Source organism: Xiphias gladius, chromosome 3 (genome assembly GCF_016859285.1).
Source record: "Xiphias gladius isolate SHS-SW01 ecotype Sanya breed wild chromosome 3, ASM1685928v1, whole genome shotgun sequence".
Lineage (NCBI taxonomy): Eukaryota > Metazoa > Chordata > Actinopteri > Istiophoriformes > Xiphiidae > Xiphias > Xiphias gladius.
Window position 1 is genome coordinate 15,760,100 of NC_053402.1, and position 25,589 is coordinate 15,785,688.

General features: G+C 42.7%; 1 protein-coding gene across 2 annotated transcripts in view; it reads left to right on the forward strand.

Moving 5' to 3' along the window:
• The first annotated feature begins 1,835 nt into the window (after positions 1-1,835).
• The window catches only part of aatka (apoptosis-associated tyrosine kinase a), a 37,864-nt gene continuing 14,110 nt past the window's right edge, over positions 1,836-25,589 (forward strand). The window contains exons 1-4 of one of the 2 annotated variants that reach the window (XM_040123855.1): positions 1,836-2,832; positions 3,631-3,745; positions 17,928-18,061; positions 24,304-24,445. In XM_040123855.1, the coding sequence (XP_039979789.1) occupies positions 2,818-2,832; positions 3,631-3,745; positions 17,928-18,061; positions 24,304-24,445 (406 nt within the window). In that variant the 5' untranslated portion in view covers positions 1,836-2,817. Of the gene's footprint in view, positions 2,833-2,859; positions 3,527-3,630; positions 3,746-17,927; positions 18,062-24,303; positions 24,446-25,589 lie in introns of those variants that run through there. The other variant, XM_040123856.1, reaches the window with a different exon arrangement.

Below are 25,589 nucleotides of genomic sequence, written 5' to 3' on the forward strand. Positions count from 1 at the left end.
GGAAGAGAGGGAGGAGTAGAGAGGTGATGCTTCACTAAAAATGAAAATCCATCTGATGTTTAGCAACCAAAGGCCGGCAATATAAACGAAGACCACGTGATGAGAAAGATTAGCATGTAAACAGCTTTCATAAAAGAGATTAAATACAGTGGTTTTTACAGAGAGCACTGGTTTTGGTGATTTCACATCAGCCAACATATGACAAGACAAATATATTGGGTGAGGAGTTTTTTGACACAGTGTAAATCACTGTGATACAAACTCCTTCGCGATGTTGTTCCATGATTTGCAGTAACAGACAGCAGAGTCTCCTGCCTTTTCCCACTTAATGATGAACTGGTAATCTAGGTTTGAATGTGGTTGAGAGTTGAATCGGTCGGTGGAAAATCCTGTTCTGAAGTTGAATGAATTGTCACCGAGGAAAACCTTTAGAGCAAACTGAGGAGCTGCACCAGGAGCGTTTTTATACCAAGTGACAGAAGCACTGTCGTATCTTTCAGTGTTGCGGTTGAACATAACCTCCTGTCCAGTAGAAACTGTGTGGACAGCAGGCGTCTGGGTCAGCACTATCACTGCATCAACATCTGTCAACATACACAGAAGAATAAATGAGTCAAAGGTTCATGCCTGAAAAAAAAAAAAGGGGTGCGAAGAATATCTTACATGTTAGAGCAGTGATGAGATGTTTTACACTTTACAGAGTTTTCCATAGTAAATGAAAAACATTTCGTACGTGGTTTCATGTCACATCCGCAGATGATTTCATACCAATAATCTTACGTTTCATTACTTCTTTTATCCATGACCATAAATCTTCATATTATCTTTGGAAGTCTGCAGATCCCCATTCCATACGTGGAGGAGTGTTTTCAGACTCATACATCATACAAGATGATGTGTGGTTCGGGTTTTAAGCTCAAGATAGTGGTTTTTGTCATGTGTCATATATACACCAGAAACAGTGTTTAGCGATGAGCAGGGCACAGTTCATAGTAAGTAACGTTTTTTTTCAACAGTATCAGATACTATTTATTCATTATTTATTTATTTTAGTATACCGAATATATACCCATGCCATACATCCACATTTGTGTAATTGTTGAATCTTTACATTTCCTCGGTTTAGTGGTTTACGAGTTAACAAAAATCGTCTTTGTGATTCATACATTTTCCACAAGTTAAAATGAGACAGGCTAAATAATCTACTACTGTCCAAATGCTCACAACTAAAACACCAGTGTGTCTCCAGTACGGGGAGCTGACACTCAACCTGTTAATTTACATGGAGCTAAATAAAGACAGGAGGCCTGCTGGTGCATCCTGCAGATTAAAGAGAGGAGTTGAAAAATGAGCCCTCATCTTCGAAATCTAGGGTTGTGCATGTATCTGTCTGTTTTTTTACAGTTCTTCCATTAGCAAAAGTTCCCGCTGTGCTTTTCTAATAGTGATCCTGTGCTGCTCTCTAGTGTGCGTTCAACAGAACAACAACACTGTCCACATTAAAACACACAAAGTCGAACTAATAAATGTTTCATCATGTGCAAGAAATAGGTTGGAAACGACATTGCAGACTGCTTGAGCAATTGTATGAGGTTACTTCTCAAATCAAGATTTAAACAAATAAACAAATCCCCCAAATAAATCAAAAAAATGTAAAACATTTGTAATAGTGAACTAGTGCATAGAACAACCCAATTCAGTAGATGTCTATAATCTTAAGGGAACTTTTAGTTTTACTTTGATGCTTGAGAGAATGGGGTGATAGTTATGCAATCGCTTTGTCTGCTTTACTGCTGACGACCAGCAGAGGGCAAATAGCAAACATCAGTGTGCGTGAGAGACAGAGAGGGTACGAGAGGGACAGGACAGGACAGGACAGGACAGGCAGGGGACAGACGTGGGGATGAGGAATTTAGGAAGTGTAACAGCAATATAGCCTGAGCAACGCTCATTTGTGACCGACTTTGGTCGAAAGGGGATCTCTGCCTGATGACTGAGGGCATGGTCCCTCCTATCTGGGCTCTGTGCGTTTGGAGTCGGTCCGAACAAACTGTTCACGCGAATCAACAGCACAGACAACGCGGGAAGAATAAGTAGCGCAGGGATACAAACTCGGCCCACAAGGCCGGCATGATCCAGTTCGGCCACAGCAAACCAACGCGTGTCTGCGCTCAGTGGAAAGCACGGAACGTGCACATTCAAGCACCCGAACTCTAGATGCTTTGAAAAGACGCACGTATGCAGTAAATCACCGTGGACAGCAAAATGGTCCACAATGGCAGCACGTGTAGAAAGCGATTGCCGACTCTGGCAGTTCCACGATGTACAGACCGCGGTCGGTACAGATTTGTTTCCTTATGAAACGCAGTAGAGTTAAAGCGGCCAGTGCTTCTCAAATCACGGTGTCGGAGTCTATTACTTTTGTTCCCCCGGCCTCTCAATTGTCACGTTTAGCAGGGACACACACAGTCTAGCGACATCAGTGCGTTCTGTCATGGCGACGCCGTCGCTGCCATCCCCCACCTGTCCACTAGTCGCCCTGCTCAGTTTTCCCGCCTCCGCCAATCACCTGACCATCGGCGCGGCCGGGGTTGTTCGACAGCAACGGAACAATCCGGCCACGAAGGGGGACTCGGGAGACGCCTTTGATGGCCCAAGGCTGCGGTCTCCCCGCTGACCAGGGCCCCCGGGGCCTATGCGGACAATGTGTTTTTGGCCTCGCAAGCCTGCCCGGCTGTTTTTTGGGGGGGGCTGGTCTGTGCGGAGCCTGGTCCTCCGCGTCCCTTCTTCGCCTCCCCGCGGGCGTACCCGGCAAGGATGCCGGGATGGGAGGTATGGCGGCGCCCGCCTTCCCAATTTCAGTTGAAGCATATTTCGGTTTTCAACGACCGCGCAGCACGCGCACGGGCACTCGCAAGATTCCTCTAGAAATGGCCGTCAGGTGTGCCAGAGAAATCCGGAGCACCACGGAAATCAAGCGGATTTTGTCTTCAAAATAAAAGGGAAAAACGGCCTTGTGCTACGCAATTGAGTTTTTAGTTTGAAAGCCGTAAACGGAAGTGCCTCTATACGAAGTCTCGCTTGACACTGGTGCAAAATGTCGCGCAGTCTTTCTCTACCAAAGCTGAAAAGCAAATGCGCATCGCTGACCGACGCATCTTTTTAAAACGAATCAGCTTGCCCCTTGCGAGCACCCGGCATGCTCCACGTAGTGCGGGGGAAGGCGCAAACAGAGGTTTATGCTGAAAGGGACGCAAACGGGATGTTACCAAACGTTCGGAGCGGTCAAGATTTGACAGTGTGTGAAATCGGTGTAAATAACGGATAAGCGTTCCACCGGGGTGACCTGGTAGGTGCACTAAACCTGCCCAGCATAGCAGCCACGAGAAAGAGGGCGCGAGCCGGGATATTGTTGTCAAACAGGTCAACCAACAGATGTAGTAAAATGGAAATGACCGTCAACATCTGTCTCCAAATCCGGTCGGGCTAAAAGGTGGAGCTGGATTTTCGGGGGGCTCTCTGTGAGGTGTGATGGAATAAAACTGCTGCGCATTATTGCTTCTACCGCAGGTTATTTGAATCTCGAATGCACCTGAGTCTGGAATTTATTCTTGACCCCCTTGTTTTTAGGCTTCTGCTGTCTTCTGCAACGCGACGAGGAGGATGGTCTTTGCCCTACATGTGATTGTCATGTCTTCGGCGTTTTTCAACCCCAGTTTTGCCTTCAGCTCTCACTTTGACACAGGTAAGGGTGCAACCGGTGAATGACTTTTGAAATGAGGGCTTTTATCCATTCGCTGCAGACCTGCTTGTGATTTTGATGTTTTTTTTTTTTGTCACGATCGGGCTGAGTGCTCTCCTCTGTGTCTGGGGTTTGATGCAAGGCCATACACTGTGTCTCGGTGCTATAACATTGTATATATCATTTTCACTAGCGGCAGCAGCGGCGCAATAACATCATCATCATCATCACCACTACAGTGAGCTTAAACCTCAAAAGAATAGCTCAGGCATGGATGCTATACATTCAGTCACTCCCTTATAGCTTGGTGACAAGAGGGTTAAAAGTTGTGTCTGCAGTGAATCTGCATAGTCCCACATGTACATCACTGCAGCCGAGTGTGTGCATGTATGTACTGTATGTGTTTGCTGTTGTCAGGATGTGTGTGTGGTGACTGACTGCAACATTACAGAGGTGGCCTGCTGACAGAGGTGCATTGCTCTGCTGTGTGAGGTTGCGGTACTTTGCGCCCTTTTGGATGCAGTTTTTAATCATCCTCTAGGTTGCGGGGTGATCCTTGGCAAAGGAGAACCCGGTTGCTGCTGCAGTGCTACGGGACCAGTGGGAAGGAGGTCATGGCCGTGCAGACAGCCTGTGTGAGGACTTGAATTAGAGCAGAATAAATGACTGTGTGCAAATGTAAACAGGACTGAGAAAAGTCCCTGAGATGGTCATTGTGTGCTTAGAATACAAATGACAGTGAGCCCAGTGGCTCTCAAGTTTCAGGCTCTATCTCTCCACCCCAAAATTGCACACTCTCGGTGATCTCTGATCCTTCTTTGTGTAATTATTCCACCCTTCTCGATCTTCCTGTGACTCTCTTCACTTCTCATTCAGTGTCCCTAATCTTTGTTGCTCCTCGGTCGGAATGTGACACTAAAAGTGGCCTTGCATGTAAAGTCAAATAGGTTATTTACATGAGGTATGCCGTCCTTTTGCAATGCAACAACACTGTACAACATGGTAGGACAAAAAGAGCCTCAATCTTAAACATCAGTCTGACCCTTTATTAAGGTAAAGCACCATAGCAAGTAAATGATGAGTACGTTTTTATATTTAGAGCGGATGCTTTTCCTATCACATCAAATCTTTTTGGATGTGAAAATTCGGCCAACATTTCGATAAATACACAAATCTCAATATCACTTGTAATATAAGACTTATATAGGTATAGTGCACTAATATGATATGCCAGCTTTGGAAGATTTGTTGATAGATAATGCTTGAACTGTCACAGATACTGTTATGCTCACCTTTAAGATGTACTGCAAAGAGAAACAGAGATCAGTTTAGTGTTTAGATGTTTGGGAAAACAGTTCTGGGGGCAGTTATCAGTGTGGACTGTGTTGAGCTGGCTTTCTCTGGCTCTGTGCAGTAGAATATGATACAAACCTGCCAGAGGAGTGCAACCTTTTCATTTGAAGCAAGATAAATGGTTCCCAGCTGAATTATGGGTAAAATGCCTGCGAACCGTGGCTCGTCTGGGGCATCTCCTAATTTGATTGTCTTGGTATTTTCTTGCTGGGGGAGATCACAGGTTTGAGAAATTTTTTTCCTCGGGAATGTGCAGTGAAACGTTCGTATGTTCTTTCCTCAGTTAATGGTAGTAGAATGAGTAGCCTCAGTGACAGGTCAGGATGGAATCAGCATATGCAATCGGGATTGGTTCATTTTAGGTGGACAGTGGGGCATGAGTGGGCATTTGCATGTAGCTTGTCTGTAGCTGGAGTAGACGACGAGGTCTGGATCGTCACTCCCCTATCATAATGATGTAAATTTCTCAGAGGAATAGCACCTCACTAGCGATCCTGTTCCTTACCAGTAATTGGACTGAGAATCAATGTTGCCTAGGTGATGGAAGGGGGCGTGTGACGAGGAACCAATCAATCTCATGGCCAGTGCTCAGGACAGAGAAATGCTAGAGTCCCTTAAAGGGCAGGGAAACACTCAGGGAGGAACAGCATTCAATCACCTGTAGTTGCTGAATATATGTATTTGAGGCGAGGGAGTAGATGAATAAAATAGATTTACATTTCCAACCAAAAAGACCTGAATCTGACCTGAAAAATCATTGTTTTATGATGAGTAAATATCACAAGACTCGGACTGTGGTCAGCCAGCTAGAAGATAAACAATGTGAAAAATGATGGGAGGATAAACACCACCAATGCTACACCATTCCCCCATTTTGGATTTAGCAAACTGTTTGACCATTTTAACCAGGCTGTCCAGTCGAGTGCTTTGCCGTATTGATTCGAGATCAAATCTAAAATTCAGCCAGTGTTTGAACTTCAGCAGCACCTAAAGCCACGCTGCGCAGCTGCACTTCCTCCCTATGCCCTGGGCTATGTAAGAACATAATGTGCTCTACCTCTGCACACAATCGCACAAACAGTCACACATGCACAAGCACACGCCCAGACAGAGGAAAACAACTGTGGGTCTCAGGTCAGTTGCACATTGCACGGCATTATATAAGCCGTCAGCAGGGACGTACACACTGTTGCAGGACTATCCTGAACACTTCGGCCAGGGGGAAACTAGCCCAGTGTGTGTGGCATTCTGCACCAATGACAACTGCGGCAAGCACCTGGCTTGCTACTGCTTCAGCACCACAGAGAGCTCTCCCATCAGGAGAGGGAGCAGATGTCAATGTGTGAAGGGTAGCTATTTGGAAACCCGGCTGCATCCTACGCACGGAATTAATGTGCACCATGTCACCACCAGGGCAACAAAAGACAGACTGACCTGGATGACATCACTGATACACCAACAAGCTGACAATGCAGCACTCTGGGAGACTGTCTTTCAGCAGTCTCTGCTGATGCCTGGAGGTGGCAGTGGCAGCCAGCGGGCATGTTACAGATGGTATCGTGATGTAGACACAGAATAACACGCACGTTTTCCATCACTCACACACACTACAACATAATGCATAATGCAGATTCCACATGCAGGAGGGCTTACACGTGTCCTCACATGCACATGGACACAAGACTGCCGGCTGTAACCAAGGTGGCCGTGATGCCGGAGAGGAAAGACGTTAAAAATGGTATCTTGACTTGCTCTCAGAGTTCTTCCTACTGACTGGGTTAGTACAAGCCAGCCGCCGCTGACTATTTGATTATTCATCCCTCCATGTGTAACACCAAGCACTTTGGTTACATAAGTCTGCCTCTGGGGGAAACTAGAAAAAGAATGAAGTGGATTTAAGCAGTCAAGGGGAACCATCTATGTCTCTTCTATGTACTCTCTGTGTGATGATGTGGGGGATGTGGGTTTATTGATGCCACACTCATTGAAGGCGTGTGTGTGTGTGTGTGCGTGTGCAATTGCATGGTTGTTTGTTTTAGAGAGTGAAGTATTTAATAAGCCACCGAGCTCTCTATCATTTCAGGTTGAATGCTAGAGCACCCTGAGAGCCATTTAGCAACACCTCAAATGGTGGTGAATGGTAGCGGAGATATTTGCTGGCTAGGAAGCAAGGTTGAGGTTTAGTGGACTGATTTTAGGGAGGTTTTATGATGATGATTTAAAAAAAAAAAAAAAAAACAGGAAGGAAAAGAACATGCATGCAAGCGTGTTCTCGTGTTCAGAAGGACGGCTCTAAGAAGACATTTGGGTGGAAAGTGTTTGAATTCAGTGGATGAGTGTATGAGTGGGAGTATGTGCCTTACAGTAGCATCAGGAAAACATAAAAAATAATAAATGCATGGGAGCCTGCATAGCCCACACTAACTGGTTTTGCTCAGGTATATTTTTGAATTTCAGTTTTTCTTTGTGTGTGTGTGCGCACGCGCGCACAGCTTTGTCTGCATCATGACACTCGGGCTGAAATGTCATATCAAGTGTACATTTGTATGCATATGGTTTACACATGCATATCATTTGTGTTTATCAGCCTAAACACACAAGTGCCAAAACAGTCAGTTATGCCATTTTTTTGAACAGCCATCAGTTTCATTAACTTATCCAGTTTCATCGGTTGTATTTTTTAATTTCTGTAATAGGGTAATGTAGTTAGTTGCAGTGTAGTTGCTTTGCAAAATGTAAAAGGACAATTTCTGATAGCTTCTTGACTACATCGATATGATTTTGGACTGACCTTTTAGTACCAAACTGTGTTGCTTCCTGTTGCAAAGAGGACCCTTGAATCCTCTGGTTTCCTCCAGAGGAGTTTCCTCCTCTACTTGGCTCAAGAGGATAAACATGTTTTCATTCCATTCATTCATTCAACCGTCTGTTTGCCAATGTGATAAACGATGAACAGCTTTTGTTCCATTTGTGCAGAATAGTAACTCTAATTCTTTTTGTGCTGCATAATAATTACCCAATTCAGCAGATCGCAGCCACATTGCAAAACGCAGAACAGAGGACAGTAGAGGCTACCAGTCTCCTCTGCAATTTTCTGAGTTTACATTAATTATAATCATGTCTGAAATAAATGAATTATTGATGTTAAATGCTGCTCCTAGCACCTTTGAATAAAATGAGCTGGTTGTGTAGTTAGTTAATCTGTTAAATTAAGTGGAAAGATATGTCCATCACAAAGTTAATATTCCCACCCTTTCTTTCCATCAGTGTGCCCTTGCCCGGGCTGCAGTGGGACGGACATGACAGGCCTGTAATGCTGATCCATGGTGATCCTCCTGGGCTCTCACTCCCAGTTAATGACAGTTATCATGGCTCTCTCCAGGCCTGTGCATCCCTCTGCCATCTGCAGTCATTCACAGAGAGCATGAGTAGCGAACAGCAGAGAGGACGCAAATCGGTGGAGGATACTGTACCCTGCCATTAATCTTGTCATGCTGTTCCCTCTGCTGTCAGCCCTTCCTGAGACTGACATATCTGTTCGTGTGTGTTTTTGTGTGTGTGTTTGCTTCCTCCTCTGCACCTCTCTGTGCTAAGTCCTCCCACATCAGTCTCATGCTCCTTACTCTCTCTCTCGCTTTTAATCCATGCAATCCTCTCCCAATTTTTTTTTTTCAACCTCACAGCTCCTGCTTTAGCTTTCCTTTTCCTTTTATCTCCAGAGCACTTTCTTTCCCTTCCTCTGTCCTAACTCATGATCTCTCCCCTCTTCATACGGCCTGTAACAGAAGGCTGTGTCAAAGCACAGCTCACTTCTCCTTGAATGCAGCCCACTAGCTCTCCTAGTGGCTGTCGAACTCTAGCCACTCTGCATCCCTTGGCGGTGATACATACGGAGCAAGTCTTTTAAAACAGATACTCAAATTACATCTTACATCTCGATGCCAAATATGAGCTCTCCACTTGAGCCAACGATTGATCTGTAGGGATTGTCTTTATGCATTTAATGAACACGTGCACAAAAGCGGTGGAGAATCAATATCAATATTTGGCTTACACACAGGTAGACAGCTCTGTCAATGACTTGAATTCGTATTCAGCTACTGTAAGCTGAATGTTTTCATTGTTGTCAACCCCACAAGTTCCAATCAATTATCATTGGAGCTTTGCAAGTGATAATGTATGTAAATTCTTCCCGTAAGACCAACTGCTCTGCTCCTTGCCGCCTCTTAACTGACCTGTAAATCTAAACCTAAAGGTCATACATATCTCCAGTCTCTTTCGCTCCTGTCCTATCTGCTGTATCCTAAACAGTCCCTCGCCATTCCTCCCTCTCCATCATTGTGTGTGTGTGTGTGTGTTTGTGTGTTTATGTGTTTGTGTGTGAGAGTGTGAGAGAGAGAGAGAGAGAGAGAGAATGCACGTGTTGTTGTTGGAAACCACTTGGTGAAGCCCAAGCAGGGCAGATGGAGGAGCTTGTTTGCCCCTGCAGCACTGTCCTGAATGTAAACGCATGCTCAGAGAGATCTGGGACTCTTCTGCTCCCCTGCACTCTCTCGCTCAGTGGAAGGTTAGTTAATGGCCTAAATAATGGCAGCAGCTAGCCTCCTCTTGCATATGGTGACACTAACCTCCACGGATTAAAGTCTCCTAAAGTCTTTTTGCAGTATATGACATGCGGCTTGTTCATTAGTGTCTTCTGGGCATATGGGTGTCAGACATATTACACCGTGAGATGTGGTGTTGGATGAGTGGAACAACCTATTTTTGCAGCCAGCTTATTTTTCCCAACAGACACAAATCGGAGTCTGTGGCCGCTGACCACACATCAATTTTCAGACTTTTACTCAACACACTAGTTGCATAATGAATGTCCCTATTTGTATCCACTCTTTTGAAAGCTAATTGCAGTTGAAACTGTATCTCACCCTCTCGCTTTGTCTCTGCCTCACTCTTTCTCAAGACGATTTGATTGCAGTGGTGTGTAGCTTGGCACAGTGCCCACCCCCTGCAGCCCTGTCATTACTTGGTCCCACGGTCAAAAGCAAGAAATGGTGTGTGAGTGTGTGTTTGTGCAATTGTCCATGCGTGGCAACCATACCAGCGAGAAAGTGAGAGATTTCAGAAAAAAGAGACAGAGGGGTTGACCGCAGAGAGGGGAGAGCAGCACTTCGGAGGGAGAGAGACATTTTATTCTGTTCTGTCTATCTGTGGTGTGTTAGAGCTCCTCCTCATTGACTTTGTTAAGGGGTTGCTGCTGTCAGGAGCAGAAACAACAGCCAACTGTTCTCAGTTACCACGGAAACTCCGAAGTTGTCCTACGCAGCCCAGTGCAACACCTTGACTGGGCTCTCTGTGTGGGTGCATGTTCTTGTGTTCATGTGTGAATTTGACCACATGGCTCAGCCCTGGCCTTGATACGAGTGTGGGAGGGATTGTAATATGCCTCAGTCTGCCTTGAATAAAATCCTTATTTTCCCTCCCTGTCCCGTTTGTCCTCTGTCCCTCTCCTACTCATGTCCATTTGGAACAGATTCGTTGAATGCACGATGAGCCATATCACGTATGCTAGGTAGTTACACATAGGCAGCAGTAGACCTGATGTTCAGTTGCTTCAGCTGAAAGCTGCACAGCAACAAAAAGCTGTACCTCAATGGTGCATGCTTTATTTATGATCTACCATGACAAGCTCAGTGGCTGTGCTTAACATACCACATTCTCATCTCGTACTTACATGCATGAACATACACACACAGACCATTGAACTGAGCATTCCTTAGCTTTCTTGCTTCCTCCCTGGGCCTTCATCTCTCTACGTGTCTGTATTTCTCTCACCGTTTATTACTTTCTGTAAGTGTGCCTGGTGTTCCATTAAGCAACCTCAGTAAAACAGGCTAACAGGCTTACTTTTTGTTAGTTCGGTTCCTTTTTCCTTTTCTATTTGTAGACCTTAATCTTGCATCGACGTGGTGAGCATTCGACTGCTGATGACATAGCTACAGCAGTGTTGTATTTTATGGCCATTATTTACTTGCGTGTTCATAAACTTGCATTATCAGCTATTGTTCTGTGACTGTGAAGCACTCAGCAAATTCTTTTCTGCCAGTTGAAATGTGCATCCCTCTGCTCAGCCTGGTGTTAAATTGTGTGGCCATCGTCTGACGATACATGCTAGACGTCATAAAATTAGTCACAGGTTAGTTGTGTGAAACTGCCAAAGTCATGCTCAATGAAGCAAGACTTTTATTGATAAGTCTTACTTTTAGGAAATAAAAAGTAATAGCAAAGGCCTCCTGAATCATTCTTTCTTCTTCCTCCGCTTCTTTAGTCCTCTGCAGCCTACTGATTGTCAGGCTGAATTGTGGAGGTGGCAGGCTGACTCCATCAATCTCCCCTCCCGTCTGTCAGGACATGGCTCATCTTCCGCCAGTCTTTTTAATAAAGCGGGTATGAGCCCAGCTTTAAGTGCTTTATTTTCATTTCGGCATGCAGCTGGTGAAGTAATGTGTGCTTATCAAATATTTATGGAGGACCCCGGGTCGCCTCTCTCTCACAGTTCCTCAGAGGGAGAGGGAGATGGATTCTTTAAATGTCGCACTTATGAAAACAGTGCCACTGATTTTCCTCTGGATGACCATATTAGACTTTCCGGTGGTGAATGAAGACTTAATAGGGTTCATCCATCCGTTGTAGTTAAAACTAAAATATGAAAAAAATAGGCTATAATATACATTTTATCTGGGTCCATCTTCGATTCTGTGTACACATGCCTAAATTGCCCAAAAGTGCTGACATTGGCTTTTTATTAACTCTGTTTTGGAGTGTGTGCCATTTTGTGTGAGTGCATGTGTAGGTGAGATGAAGTGGGGCAAGCTGCCAGTGACGGGGAAACCATAGGTATACCAACAGCTATATGATAAACCAAGAAATGAAAGAACTGGGAGGATAAATGGGAGCCAGATGAGGACAGTCCACTCCTCCATTTATTGACCCATTTTCAAACTGCTTGTCTTTGGCAGAGTCATGGTGGTGAAAGCATAAGCAGAGATGCCCAAATGTCCTTTGTACATTTAACTTTCGCCCCACAGCCAATCATGTATTTATGCATACTTGTAGGGTGCTGACTAGTTACCTATACCCCCTTTGTTCAAAGTAGCAACGGCTTGAGATTGGAATCACAGAGAACAACCTTTATCTCAGCTGCTTGTATTGGCAAATACCACTCAAATCTCTACCCAAAGCTGGGTGGGGGCTGAAAAGAAGGTTGACAAATAAGTTCAGTGCTTGCTTAATCCATGCAAACATATTTATGATCGATATTTTTGTAACATGAACTCTATTTCTACTCATAATCGCCACAATGGAAGATAAAATATTTGCTGCCGTCATAACTTTCCAGACTTGGAAAATCCTTCCTCATAGTATAAAAAAACCCCACTATGCAGTGTTTTGGCATCTGATGAGCCTTCATCACAGATCTTTTACTCAAACTGGACTTCCTTGATACTATTTCACTGGTACCTGATACAAAAAATCCATACCACCGCAACTCCTTTCCCTGTTTTAACACTGGGCTTTTTTTTGATCTCATTACCTAGTTAGAGGTAATGGTCTTCAATCAGGCTGTGTTGCACAACATCATCGGCAAGTAACAGATAAGTCACCACATTGTCACCAAACCTGACACTTTCTAGAGCTCAGCTGCACCATTATTGTGTCCGCAAGAATCACACATTGGAGGTGGCAAAGCACACCCTTGTCAGAGTCCAGTGTACATGTGGATCTTATGAATGCAGACACAGCTTTTAGGCTAGGCAAGGCACATTCATTCGTGCAGCACATTTCAACAACAAGGTAATTCAAGGTGCTTTACACAAGACATGAGACATAAAAGGCATCAAGACAAAATGTAAAACCAACATAAGACAATACAAAGAAGTGTTAAGATATAAATTAAAAAGATTTAAATAGAAAATAAAAAATAATGAAAAAATACAAGTTTAAAAGTTACAGTGCAATGTAAGAAATGAGTAATTATTTGAGTTAACAGAAGGCAGTGGTAAATAGAAAAGTCTTCAGCCCTGATTTCAAAGAACTGAGAGTCGCAGCAGACCTTCACCTCTCTGGGAGTTTGTTCCAGATTTGTGGAGCATAAAAACTGAACGCTGCTTCTCCATGTTTTATTTTTGACTTTGGGGTCAGAAAGCACACGTCCTAGAGGTTCATAATGTAGCAGCAGATCACAAATGTATTTTGGCCCCGAACCATTTGGTGCTTTATAAACCAACAGCAGTATATTGAAATCAGTTCTTTGATGGACAGGAAGCCAGTGTAAAGATCTGAGAACTGGACTGATATGATCCACCCACTTGGTCTTAGTGAGGACTTGAGCAGCAGTGTTCTGATAGATTTTTTTTTTTTTTTTTTAAGAGAGACCTGTAAATACACCATTACAGTAGTTGAGTCCACTGAAGATAAAGGCATCCACAAGTTTTTCCAAATCCAAGTCTATTAATCCTTGATATGTACTCAAGGTGATCGTAGGATGACTTTGTAATTGTCTTAATGTGGATGTTAAAAATCAGGTCTGACTCCATGACTACGCCAAGATTTCTGGCTTGGTTTGTGGTTTTTAACATTGCTGATTGAAGCTGAGTACCGACTTTTAATCGTTCTTCAAAAACAATTACTACAGTTTTATCTTATGTTTAATTGCAGAAAATTCTGGCACGTCCAATAGTTGATTTGTTCAATGTATTTAACCAGGTCTTGTATGAAGATTATAGTCCCCTTGGTGATATGGTTATGTAAATTTGAGTTGCATTTGCATAATTATGGTGACACATTTTCCATAATCTCAGCTAGTGGGTTCATATAGATGTTACTCCAAATATAGAGATGTTTACTCCAAATATAGAGGGACAAATGGCCGCCTCCTAGTACTTTACAGGAAACACAGTCATTTCCTTTCTTCGGACCACAAAACAAATTTAGAGTGGATTGGTAATTTCCATGATTCCTCCATTATTTGTGAAAGGGTACCAAGTTGGTCCACTATTCCAGACCTGTGTTCACCATCTGCTTCAAGTGCCTTTAGAGGCCTGAGCTTGACAGTTTATTCAGCCTCAGGCTAGATAACTTTTCAAGGTAGAAAGCTTACCAAGATGAATGAGGTTTTGTGATGGGAATGTGACCAGCAGGATGAAGTGGACACCACCGTACACTTCCAACCTCATGTTGAAAAGTTGCGTATTGGTGCTTTACGCTTTAACCTGAAGATATGTTTTTGAATACTTGTAACATGTTGTACTGTTGTGACGCTGCAGGAGAGACAGTATTTAGTGATGGCATTAAATACTCACCATGCCATCTGATTCAGCTTGTATCATCACGGTTTCTGGCACCATCTGCGCAGTGTACTTCCTTTCTTTTCCCTCTCCTTCCTCACATCCATCCGTCCATCTATATATCCATAGGTTCAGTAGATAGTTCCTCAAGGTAATCAATATGCAGCAAATTCTAAAAAAAAAAAAGGTTTTCAACCCCCATCAAATGGCCGTATAACACAGTTATCCTAAAGCTTTGAAGCTTTGTGCTGGAAATTTAGCTATATATAATGGCAGAGGGGAAGACTGCATATTTCTTTCATTGATTTAAATTCTTAGCCGCTTGACCATGATGCCACAGGGAATGAATAATAGCTGTGAATGTTCACATTTGAAGGAAAGCATCGTCCCTATTTCCCCCATCAGCGTCTGCACAATGTGTCCTGTCACCACCGATTCAGGCTCTGTGTTGTGGTATGTGGTGGATCCAGAAAGGGCATGGCTTGGTTTAGTTGGGTAATCTCCTTCTTTTCCACTTCACAGACACTCTCACATACGGACACACACACACATGGGGGTTGGGGTTGGGGGTGGTGGGGTGGTGGTGGTGGGGGGGATTTACCGCACTGTAAAAGCCAATCAACTAATATGTGTTGGCCAGCGAGGTTGTTGCCATGGTGATTTGCTGGCACGTCAGCGTGCCCCAAACACACACACACACACAAACACACACACACACACACACACACACATATATATATATATACACACGTGCACGCACGCATGCTGTAGTTCTTACACCAGGCTTCAAGTAGGAACCTGGATGCATTGTGCCTGTCTGTTTGCATCATCCACCCGTGTGTGTGCAAGTGTGAGCGTGGGTTTTATGGCCGTGACCTCAGGGTCGAGCTTTGGTTGGAGCAGGGCTGTTTGCGTTGCTGGAGCTGTCAGGCCTGGAAGAGTTTGTTCCCCGCAGCCAAATGGGTCAGGACCGCTGGGTCTCAGTCAGTGAGCTGGAAAAGTACCCACACACAAGCATCACAGACCACAACTCCTCCTAGCCCCAGTCAGCACTGGAGTCCCATGTTTCTGTGCTTGTGTTGTCCTCACAAGGATAGAGATGGAGATGAAGGGAATCCTGGATTGAGGACATATACCAGTCCTTTTCTTCAACAAGATATGATAGATTTATATTTCATATATAAAAAGGGAATAAGGGTTACTGCAGGCCTGGTACATTTCAACAGTAGATATGCTGATATGTTGTTCTGTTAAAAATATTTTGTTTCTTTTGTTTTGTTTTTCGTTTTTTGTTACAAGAATATGTGTGAGTAAAACTCAGAGTAGCAATGCATAGATCAGGTTAATCTAAATACCATGGGAAAAATAGAAATAATGGATTTACTGTCTATAAAAAGGGGAAGATCTTAGCCAGAAAGTTCCAAACATTTCTTAAAATGTCTGTCCGCATAATTTTGGGAACTAACCACAAAATATGCAAATATAACATTATAAAAAAATAAACTTAATGACTTAATATTGACCAGTCTGATTTATCACATGAATATCAGTTTAGGTGTCCTGTAAAGAGCAGCTGTCCACTATGATGTCTCTTGAGTCTCTGGATGCATCTTTTAAATTTTGAGAAAATATCCTAATGATGTCATAGCTATGTTATCGGGGTTATTTCCGTTCATGATACTTTAAGTTTTAACACAGAGCCTGTGTTTCAGACTGCAGGCATGGAGTTTGAAAGACTCGGCCATTTACCCAGCTTGCTAGTACAGTTATTATAGGTAATGTAGGATTCAACATTTTGTGACGCTCTCCACCCATACTAGCGACTAAAAGTTAGGATATTGTGACCTCTGCTCCTCCGATTTTTTTTATTTTATTTTTTTTTGGTACTCTTAATCTGTCATAAGTCGCTCTACTACTGTATGTGGAAGCACAATACTCAATTGCTGGAATACCCTTTTAATTCAAATGCTCTGTAGAGCATCTCTGTGGATAGGATCATCCCTCCTCCTGATGAATATGACAGTAGGTACTGTTTGAAGTAGCATGTAGTTAATAATTAACAGGTTGGGAGGAAGGGACCATTACTAAACAGGATGATGGGACCTAAATAATATATGCAGGCAAATGAATGATGCTCCAATAACTCATTTTACAGCAGTAAATATGACTGAGGTTCAGATATATACGATATGTGAATGTGAGATGGAGGCTACAACAGAACTCTTCCCGTTTCTCCCGATAGACTGCTAATGCTCGGAGTGGTTAGGTGCTGTAGTAAAATAACCCCCGAGTGTCCAGTACTTCACTGATTGCAGTTAAGTTCCTCAAGCATTTGTTGTTTGAATGCAACCGGTGTACATGTGTTGGGTTGAAGATGGATGCAGTGGGCTTTGATGTGGATATCAATGAAAATCCATGAAGAAAGGATAGTTTTGGGGGATGGATGTGTTAAGTCTTGACAGGTATAGTAATACTGATGAGTATTATTTATATTGTTTACCTGTGCATGTTTTTGTGCATCTGTCTCAACCTCTCCTATAGTTCTCTCAACCTCTTCCTCTCTCCCTCTCTCTCTCTCTCTTTCCTAGTCTTTCTCTTTCATCTGTGGTGGCAGGAGGTTTAAAACTGGAAAATAAGATTATATAGAGGTGCTCCAAACCGTGACATCTGACCCTCTGGGCTGTCGTCAGCTTGTACAGGCTAAAAGACAAACTGACACGTGTATGCTGCCCATATGCAGGGAGGAAAAACAATAACAGATTGTGAATAACTTACACAGCGGAGAAATAATTACCCACAGTCCCCATTATGCATGTGTACGTGCTCTGTTTATTGCTGTCTGGCCCACAACTAAACAACAAATTTCCCTGAAACACTGCGGTTGAAGTTGACCTTTTTCAAAAGGCTTTGCCCTCAAACACAACTGTGTCTCATTGTGTGCTAGGCTTCAAAAGCACTTTCCTCATTGTTCTGGGATGTCGTTACTTCAGTTAAATCATTTTCTGAGTTGTATTTGGCATCCCAGACATTGTTATGAGGACGCTTTTTTGCAGGACATTGCAGAAAACGATATATTGAGCCAAAGAAAGCATTTTCATTCATCACGGCTATTTACACGGAAACTGAATGAGCCACGGCACATACTCTGCCGCTGCTTTATTAAATTTTTATCCAGAGGCAGTAATTGTGTTGGTGGGTGGTTTCAAACTTTTAGCCTCCATGGCGCAGAGTGCATAGTAACTACTGGAGTCAGGCCACGGGGGCCTTCTTCCTATTCAGAGTCTATAGACATGAATAGGAGACAGAAGAGAGTACTAATGAGTCACATGCCCTTTTCATCAAGCTGTCAATTAAATGGTCACAAATCATTTGTGTGTATCCAAATCACTTTCATCTATATTTTGTTTTTAATTACGTGTATGACCCTGCAGTCTGATCTCGGTCCGGTCCCGCCCTTTTAACACTGGCGTATTCTTCCGTTGCCGCAGATGGGGCACCGCTGAGCGAGCTGTCATGGCCTTCGTCCCTGGCGGTGGTAGCCGTCTCCTTCTCTGGCCTCTTCACCTTCGTCTTCCTCATGCTGGCCTGCCTCTGCTGCAAGAAGGGCGACATCGGCTTCAAGGTGAGCTCACTGCTGCCCCCTGCTGGAAGCGGTGAAGGCAGCACAAACTATATGCTCACAGAGGACATCACAGGACCATTTTCCCATTCACTTGATTGGGAAATTGGTCTCAGACTTGGACACAACTGTGCGTATTAATAAAACTGTCATTCAACCTCTTTTCAGTGTGCCGCAGTTGTTTGATTAAATTACTTAAATGAGTAATTTGTTGCCCATGTTTTTTTTCTGTTGATGGACAAATCGATAGTATGATTCAGCTCTAAAATAAAGTGTGACAGAAAAAAAATAATACTGGTTAGCCGAGATAGAACATTCCTTTCCTTCATTTGATATACTGAAATATGTTTACTTTTTTGGCACGAGATGCAAATTGAATTTCATTAAAAAAGTAATAATGAAATGTAGGGCTGAAACTTAACGATTATTTCCATTACCGATTATACTGCAGATTATTGTCTCAATTAACAGATTAATTGTTTTGTGTTTAAAACGTCAGAAAACAGTGAAAAATATCTGCTAATTTTTCTTGTAGCACAACTTTACATTTTTTTTTTTTTTTTTTTGGCTGATCAGCAGTTCAAAATCTGAAGATATTCAGCTTCTTTTCATGTATGACACAGAAAAGCTTCAAAAATTCACATTTTAGAAGCTGGAACCAGTAAATGTTTGGACATTTTTAAAGAAAATTACTAAAACACTTAACAATTATCAGAATAGTTGCCAATTCATTTTCTGTCAAACAACTAATCGATTAATCGGCTAACTGATTTGTTAGAGGAAACACTTACTGCGTTAATATTTTATGTTAGAGCTGATTCTCGAGGATTCCCCGGAGACGTCTGGATCGTATAAGCGTGGATACTTCGGTACCGATCTGTCCAATTCTCTAATCTACACATACTTTATATTTTGACGTCTTTTGCTGAGAACTGTTGCCTCATTGTATGCAAGTGATGCAACCAAATACCCCTACCCATCCCAGGCTGGCACACATTGTCTCTGTGTTGCCTTCAGCTGCCAGCATGACTCAGCCATGCTGTGTCAAACATCAGTGCTGAAGTGAGCGGCTAACAGAGACTGACACAGGCAGGGGGCATATGGAGAGGGAGGAGAAACTCTAGAGCTGTTGTACTGGCTGCTCCTTGTCGTTACAAGTGTCCCATTAACATGCTGCTCATATTATGGCATCAGTATCCAAACATATTTTCATTTCGATTGTATGCATTTTAATGTTACTCTTTTTAGCAAGAGAATGGAGAAATTACAGCCCAGACTCAACAGCAGAGTCTTATGTTAAGATCACTTACGCAGATCATTTGACAATTTGGTTGGAGGGAATGAAAACCCTGTTTGGCTTTTTGTTGTTGATCAGAAAGATGAAAAAAAGCAAAGGAGAGTGCAGGATAGAGAGTGAGAGCAGTGCATCTTGTTCCTTGGTTAGGTATGTGGTGAGAGTCAGGTCTGTGCCTCAGCGTACGTACTGAACAGTGAGAGCAGCCTCTGGTAGGTAGATGCTGCAAGGATAACAGTGTGACTAATGAGCACAGCATAGAGAGGCAACATTAACATGTGTGTGCGCGGCCATGCCTGTCTGTCCCAGGCTAGATCGCCTCCGCCTCATCATGTGAAAGTGTATTTTAATAACCCGAAGGAAGTGGGAGTTTAGGTCCGTGTCTGCTCTCCACTGGCCTGCATTTTACTTTGAAAATACTAGTGACAGAAGGATGGCTCCAGCTACTAAAACAGCATCAGACAGTAATTAATCCATTTTGTCAACCATGGCCCAACGTTGGTTGGTTGACATACAAGTATGACCAGTACTACTGATTCATGCAGAGATATTGTCTTCCAGCACACGGTCATCGCAGAGTTCAGGTTATGAAACTTATTTTAGCACGTATGCCGTGTTTATTGTCTTGTTGATATATATGAAAAGAGGCGAGTATAGTTTTACAAAATCGCAAAATCAATTTTGAGACTCTTGAGTCTTTTGCCAGACCACTCTAATAATCAATGGGCAAAGGTAGTAGGCAAGAGTTTCCTTCAAAAATGTTAAATTCATTAGCTTACTGCCCTCTTCTCTTCTTAATGTTGTGCATAAAGTGCACGAAAATTAGGTGGAGGTTGTATTTCTTTGAACTTAGGTTCAGGTCTCTGAGTCAGCCTCTGTGTATTCAAGGTGGGGGTCATTGGTAATAAAACAGTAAATGTAGTTGACATTTATGAAGAAGGCAATGAGAGGATTACAATAATGAGAAAGCACATTGTAACTGTGGTCACTAACAAGGAATCTTTTGTCAGAGGAATATTTTTTTGATGTTTGGATTATACAGACTGTGACCTTTAGTAAATTGAATTTATGCATGTTGTCTTGATCGTAGTTCATTGCAATTCAGGAGAACACAAGGTAGTGTAATGGCTAATGCATTCTAATCTTTAATTTCTCAAAAGTTATCAAATCCTCATCTTGCTCTCTTAGTTTGGCAGCAATCACCGCGGAATGGTTCAGTGGTTCCCACTCTTTATCCCTCTCTTTGGCACCAGCTCGTCACTCAGCAGCTCACATGTAAGGTGTGCATTCGTGTGGGACTGCAAAATCGCACCGCTGCACCATCCAAGAAGCTTCTTTATTCCTTTCCATCGCGGTGCTCTTAGTGGAGCGTGTAGTGTGCGGCTGGATATTAAGTGCTTTCTAAACCGAAGGCTCTCTGGGGAGCTATGCAGCGCTGACTCACAGCCAGGTGCCTGCTTTCACACTTCACTCTGAGGAGAGTGGCAGATGGTTCTCCTGAATGAGAAACGCACATACACACATTCCTATGTGTACACATCGGACACATGTAAATACACACAAGCACACACACGGAGCCAATCAAATTTTTCAAATTAATCCGGCCTGCAACCCACTCTCTTGCTCTCCTCCTGTATCATTTCCTCCTGTTTTCTTTTCACTTTTTCTTCTTTGTTTACCTCTGTGATTGCTGCAAGTGGGAGATAGGCTTGTTATGGGTAACAGTTCATTAGCCAGGGAATGGAAGGATAGGTGGATGGCTCAGTGCTTGTGAACAAAGCGCTACTGCCAGCCTGGCTTCCCATCATATCCACAGTTTGAGAAACTGCTAACAAGGTTGACTTGAGTTACTGTGGGATGTTGCTTCATGTAGTTGGAAACGCTCAGGACAGCATCAAGAGGTGCTTTGCCTTAGGGACCCGACATATTTAATGGAAAGAGAGGAGGCAGTGATTTAAGAGATTTTCCATATGCTCTGCTATAACCTAAAATAGATATTAAAGGGAAATCGTTATAATTGCAGCATTTCAGTTACTGGGCGCAGCACTGTGTTATCTTGGTTATTCAGTTTCTATATAGTTCATAGGTTTGACTCAATTATTCATTCCAGTTGTGTAATGAGGCAATACAGATAGCCAGAGTACATACCTTTCAGTAAAACCCAATTTATTATTTTGTTGCAGATTCAATAGTCAAATTCTGCTCTACTATTAGCAATAACTGGCCGTGTTGGTTACTCAGAGCTAGGTCTTTTTTAAGATTATTGCATCCCAGCAATATATGCCTCTTACCAAGAAAACCAGGACTTCTAGCAGGAAATTAAGTTTGACTTTTAAATCAAAACTGCAGTTATACATAGGATAGCATTTATTCTAATTTTTTTTTTTTTTTTTTTTTGGCCTCTGCACCAGTGACAACTGTGGCCGGAGGCATTACGCTTTCAGGTGGTCCGACCGTGCGTGCATCCATCCCATTCTTGGGAATGTGATATCTCAGGAACGTCTTGAGGGAATCTTAACATTTGGCACAAACGTTCATTTGGACTCAAGGAGGAACTGATTAGATCTTGGTGGTCAAAGGTCAAGTTCACTGTCACTGCGACCTCACAAAACACAATTTTGGCCATAACTCAAGAATTCATACACTAATTATGATAAAATACACTTAATAACTTTTATTAAATTCCTTCAAAATCTTCACTACATATATTTTATGAGTCTGGACAGACATGGATGTAAACTGCAACTTGACCAGTTGGTGGAGTCTTACAACCGCGGGGTGGTAATTCCAGTCAGATATTATTATTATTATTTCATTTTCATTATACGTAAGATTATGTGGTGATGTTTTTAGTAGAAGAGCAACCATCTTTATAGTGCTGACCAGTGGTTAAAATTGTTTGCAATGGCAGCAAAGTAAATTCTGTCACATGCAGCCATTTGGATATGTTGATTTGGTGGTTAGAGGCGCAGACACACAAGCACACACATACTAAAAATCCAGGGTTCCCAGGGGCATTTTTTTTTTTTTTTTTTTCTTGAGGAAAAGAGGATATTTTTTTGAGAATCCCAAGCAAATGAATTTTTGGAATTCAAGCATACTCACAGTGACTATAGTAAGTTGATATTCAGGGATTTTAAAGTCACACTTGGACCGGTGCAGCTGCTGAACAAAAGTTGCACCGCTCCTGAACTAAGGATTAAAGGAGCATAAGAAAAACTAAATATGTAGATATAATGTAATTATAATCGTAATTGAATATGTAGGATCCCTAAGGTCTCATATGAGTTCATGAAGTTGTTTACTCTTGACTCACCCTGACATATACTCCACTAGACTACCTTGTGATCAGCCTCACGCTGCACATAATGCAATTTCTCTAGTTTACTGCTCAAATACGGTTTACTTTGGCTATGTATCTTCTGTGTGTTAGAATAGTGACATACAGTAGGTGAGTGAGGACAGATCCTCAAATAGTTGGAGGTACATTGTGAACGAAAAGGAAGAGACCAAAATATAGGACAATGCAAGATTTTGCTCTCATATTTGCAAAGAATCAAAGCTGTCTCCCTCCTACAATGAGGTATTTCTCAATTGAGTTGTTTTAGGCCGTATGCCCTACCTTCTGGTTTAAGATCAGCACTCTTTATACATTTTGTATGGTGCTTTAGAGAGACAAGGCACTACTGGGACACACTACAACAATTAGAGAGCAAGGACACTGCGGTAGACCGGATAGCAAAGACGGATGGGGACAGAAAAAGGGTAGTGGGGGTAAAGCAGACAGGCAGAGCAAAGGATGTGGGATATGGAGTATAGATAATGAAAACAGAGTGTCACTGTTTTCCACTCCCTCTAGCTTCTTCATCCATCTTGGCGTGGTTGGCAGAGGGGGGTAAATCTGCAGTTGAGGAACCAGTTTTTTTTCTGCATAGCTGATGACGGCTCCCTCTCTCTCTTGGTTTTATTTGAGAGTAGTGTGGACACTTAACCTTTTATATTGTAGAGGTTATTTCTGGTTACCCCTTTTTATAGTGCACAGTAGAGGATAGAACTGCAATTCAGGTTTTTGCAGCTACATGGTGGCATAAGGGGAAACACTAAACAGAAAGCTCTGGTCTCCTAGCCCCGCTCATTATTATTGATCGCAGTCCAGAGCAGGTATTGTGTGTGTGTATGTTTTCAGCGTTATTGTGCTATCTTTTTCTCTACATAAAAGTGGAACAAGTACTACTAGTGCGACTTACTAGCAAATGTAACAGCACAGTTTAAATAATGTGACCGAAATCATCAGGACACTGGTGTTTCCTCTCAAGTATTTATGACATGATGCAAGTGGTGATTACATTTTCAAAACTGGCACATCCTTCAAGAAAAGTTATCCTGATAGGTTTAAGTAAATGCCGAAATGTACTTATCTGTCTATCTGTCTATCTGTCTATCTATCTATCTATCTATCTATCTATCTATCTATCTATCTATCTATCTGTGTGTATTTCTGTGTGTATATATCTGTATATCTTTATATGTATATATATAATTATATGTTTGTGTGTGTGTGTGTGTGTGTATTACATATATATAAGTCATGTTGTGTTGTTTGTTTTATCTACAGTATTTTAAGTTTTTAGGAGTTTTTTTTTTTTTCACAATAAGAACATTGGTTTGTATATGTATGTGTATTGGCTATGAGAAAGAGAGAAAAGACATTAGAGAAAGAAAAGCTTTCTTTGTACAGTTTGATTAGCAGTATGCATTAGTGTGTTCCCCTACAGTGTCTTTTTAGTGACCCACACAATACACCCCACAATGAACATGACTTATGTATATGGCTGGGTGGGCGTGCCGCAGTGCATCTGAATGTCTCACAGTTGAACCATTGTGTCCTGCCGTCTCAGTGGTAGGATGGTTGAGAGTGGATGACTAATCCCAGTTTGTGTCTTCGCATCAGGAGTTTGAAAACACTGAGGGAGAGGAGTACCAGGCAGATCTCTCCGCCCTGGCCTCGCCTTCCTCCCAGAATGGCCCCGAGGTCTACATCCTTCCCCTCACTGAGGTCTCCCTGCCTGTCTCCAAGCAGCCTGGCAGATCCAGTAAGACACTACACAACAACATCAACACATAACACCTAAAAGTTATATCTGCTTGGACTCTTAATGACCTGTTTTTGAGTTTAGTTTTTTCTTATCCTCCTCTCCTCTAACTCGCTGCTTTGCTTCATCATGTATTTAGTTTCTTCTTTTGTTTTTTTCTCTGCTCTTCGCTCTTTTCTGTGTTGTGCATATCCCAGTGGTCAGTATTAATTCCCAGCTCTTTTAGGAAGAGTGAATTTCTGCAACACCAACGGAGACTATTAAAACAATTTTTTACTTCTCTGGAGCATACCGCAAGTGGATTATGGAACATCTTACTAGCTGTATTTACTTGGATGAAGTAAAACTGAATAAATTTTGCCAAGTCTAATTGGAGGAGACATAGCCTCCTTCACTTGTTACCTTGTAATATATGTTGCTTCATTCTTACCCTCTCTTGCTCAACAAGGGACAGACATCTGTCCATTGTGTAATGCATCTAGAAATGGACCTACTGCAGGGCTTCATTGCTTATTGTATCTAAAATCTACAGCCCAGTGGAAAGGAAGGAATCTGACCTAACCCTACTGAACATTATGGCCGGAGATCTGTGGTTTTTGTTGTGTTCCCATTTTACTTGATTCTTACATATATCCAACATCAGAATTTTCAGCGCACATCCATATTATGTCAGTGTGTTTAATTTGTTTTGTATATCCATGATCCTTCCCGGCAACATCACAGCCTGTTTGTTTGGTTTTTTGTTTTTTTGTTTTTTCTATTCTGCCTCAAACCCAGCCTGTTTAAATGTTTATGTGCGTGTGTGTGATGGTGTGTGTGTGTGCGTGTGTTTGTGTGTGTGTGATTGTGTGGGAGTGGGAGTGGGAAAGAGAGAGACAATCTCAAAGTGTAAGCCAGATCCTGGGTGCTCAAAGTGCCTCTCCCTGCATGACTCACTGGCTGCCTGTGCTGCACTGTGCTCAGCCAGAAGGGAGGTGAGTTGGGGCTCAGCCTCCCAGGATGTGAGCTCCAGTAATGATTGGATAGGGGCAACTTCAGGCTCACAGCCAGTCACTAGCCTCCCCTCTGTCCTCCATAGTTACCGCTGTATGATTGGTCCAGGTGTTGCAGGGCGAGGAATGGATGAAAGGGGAAAAAGAGAAAA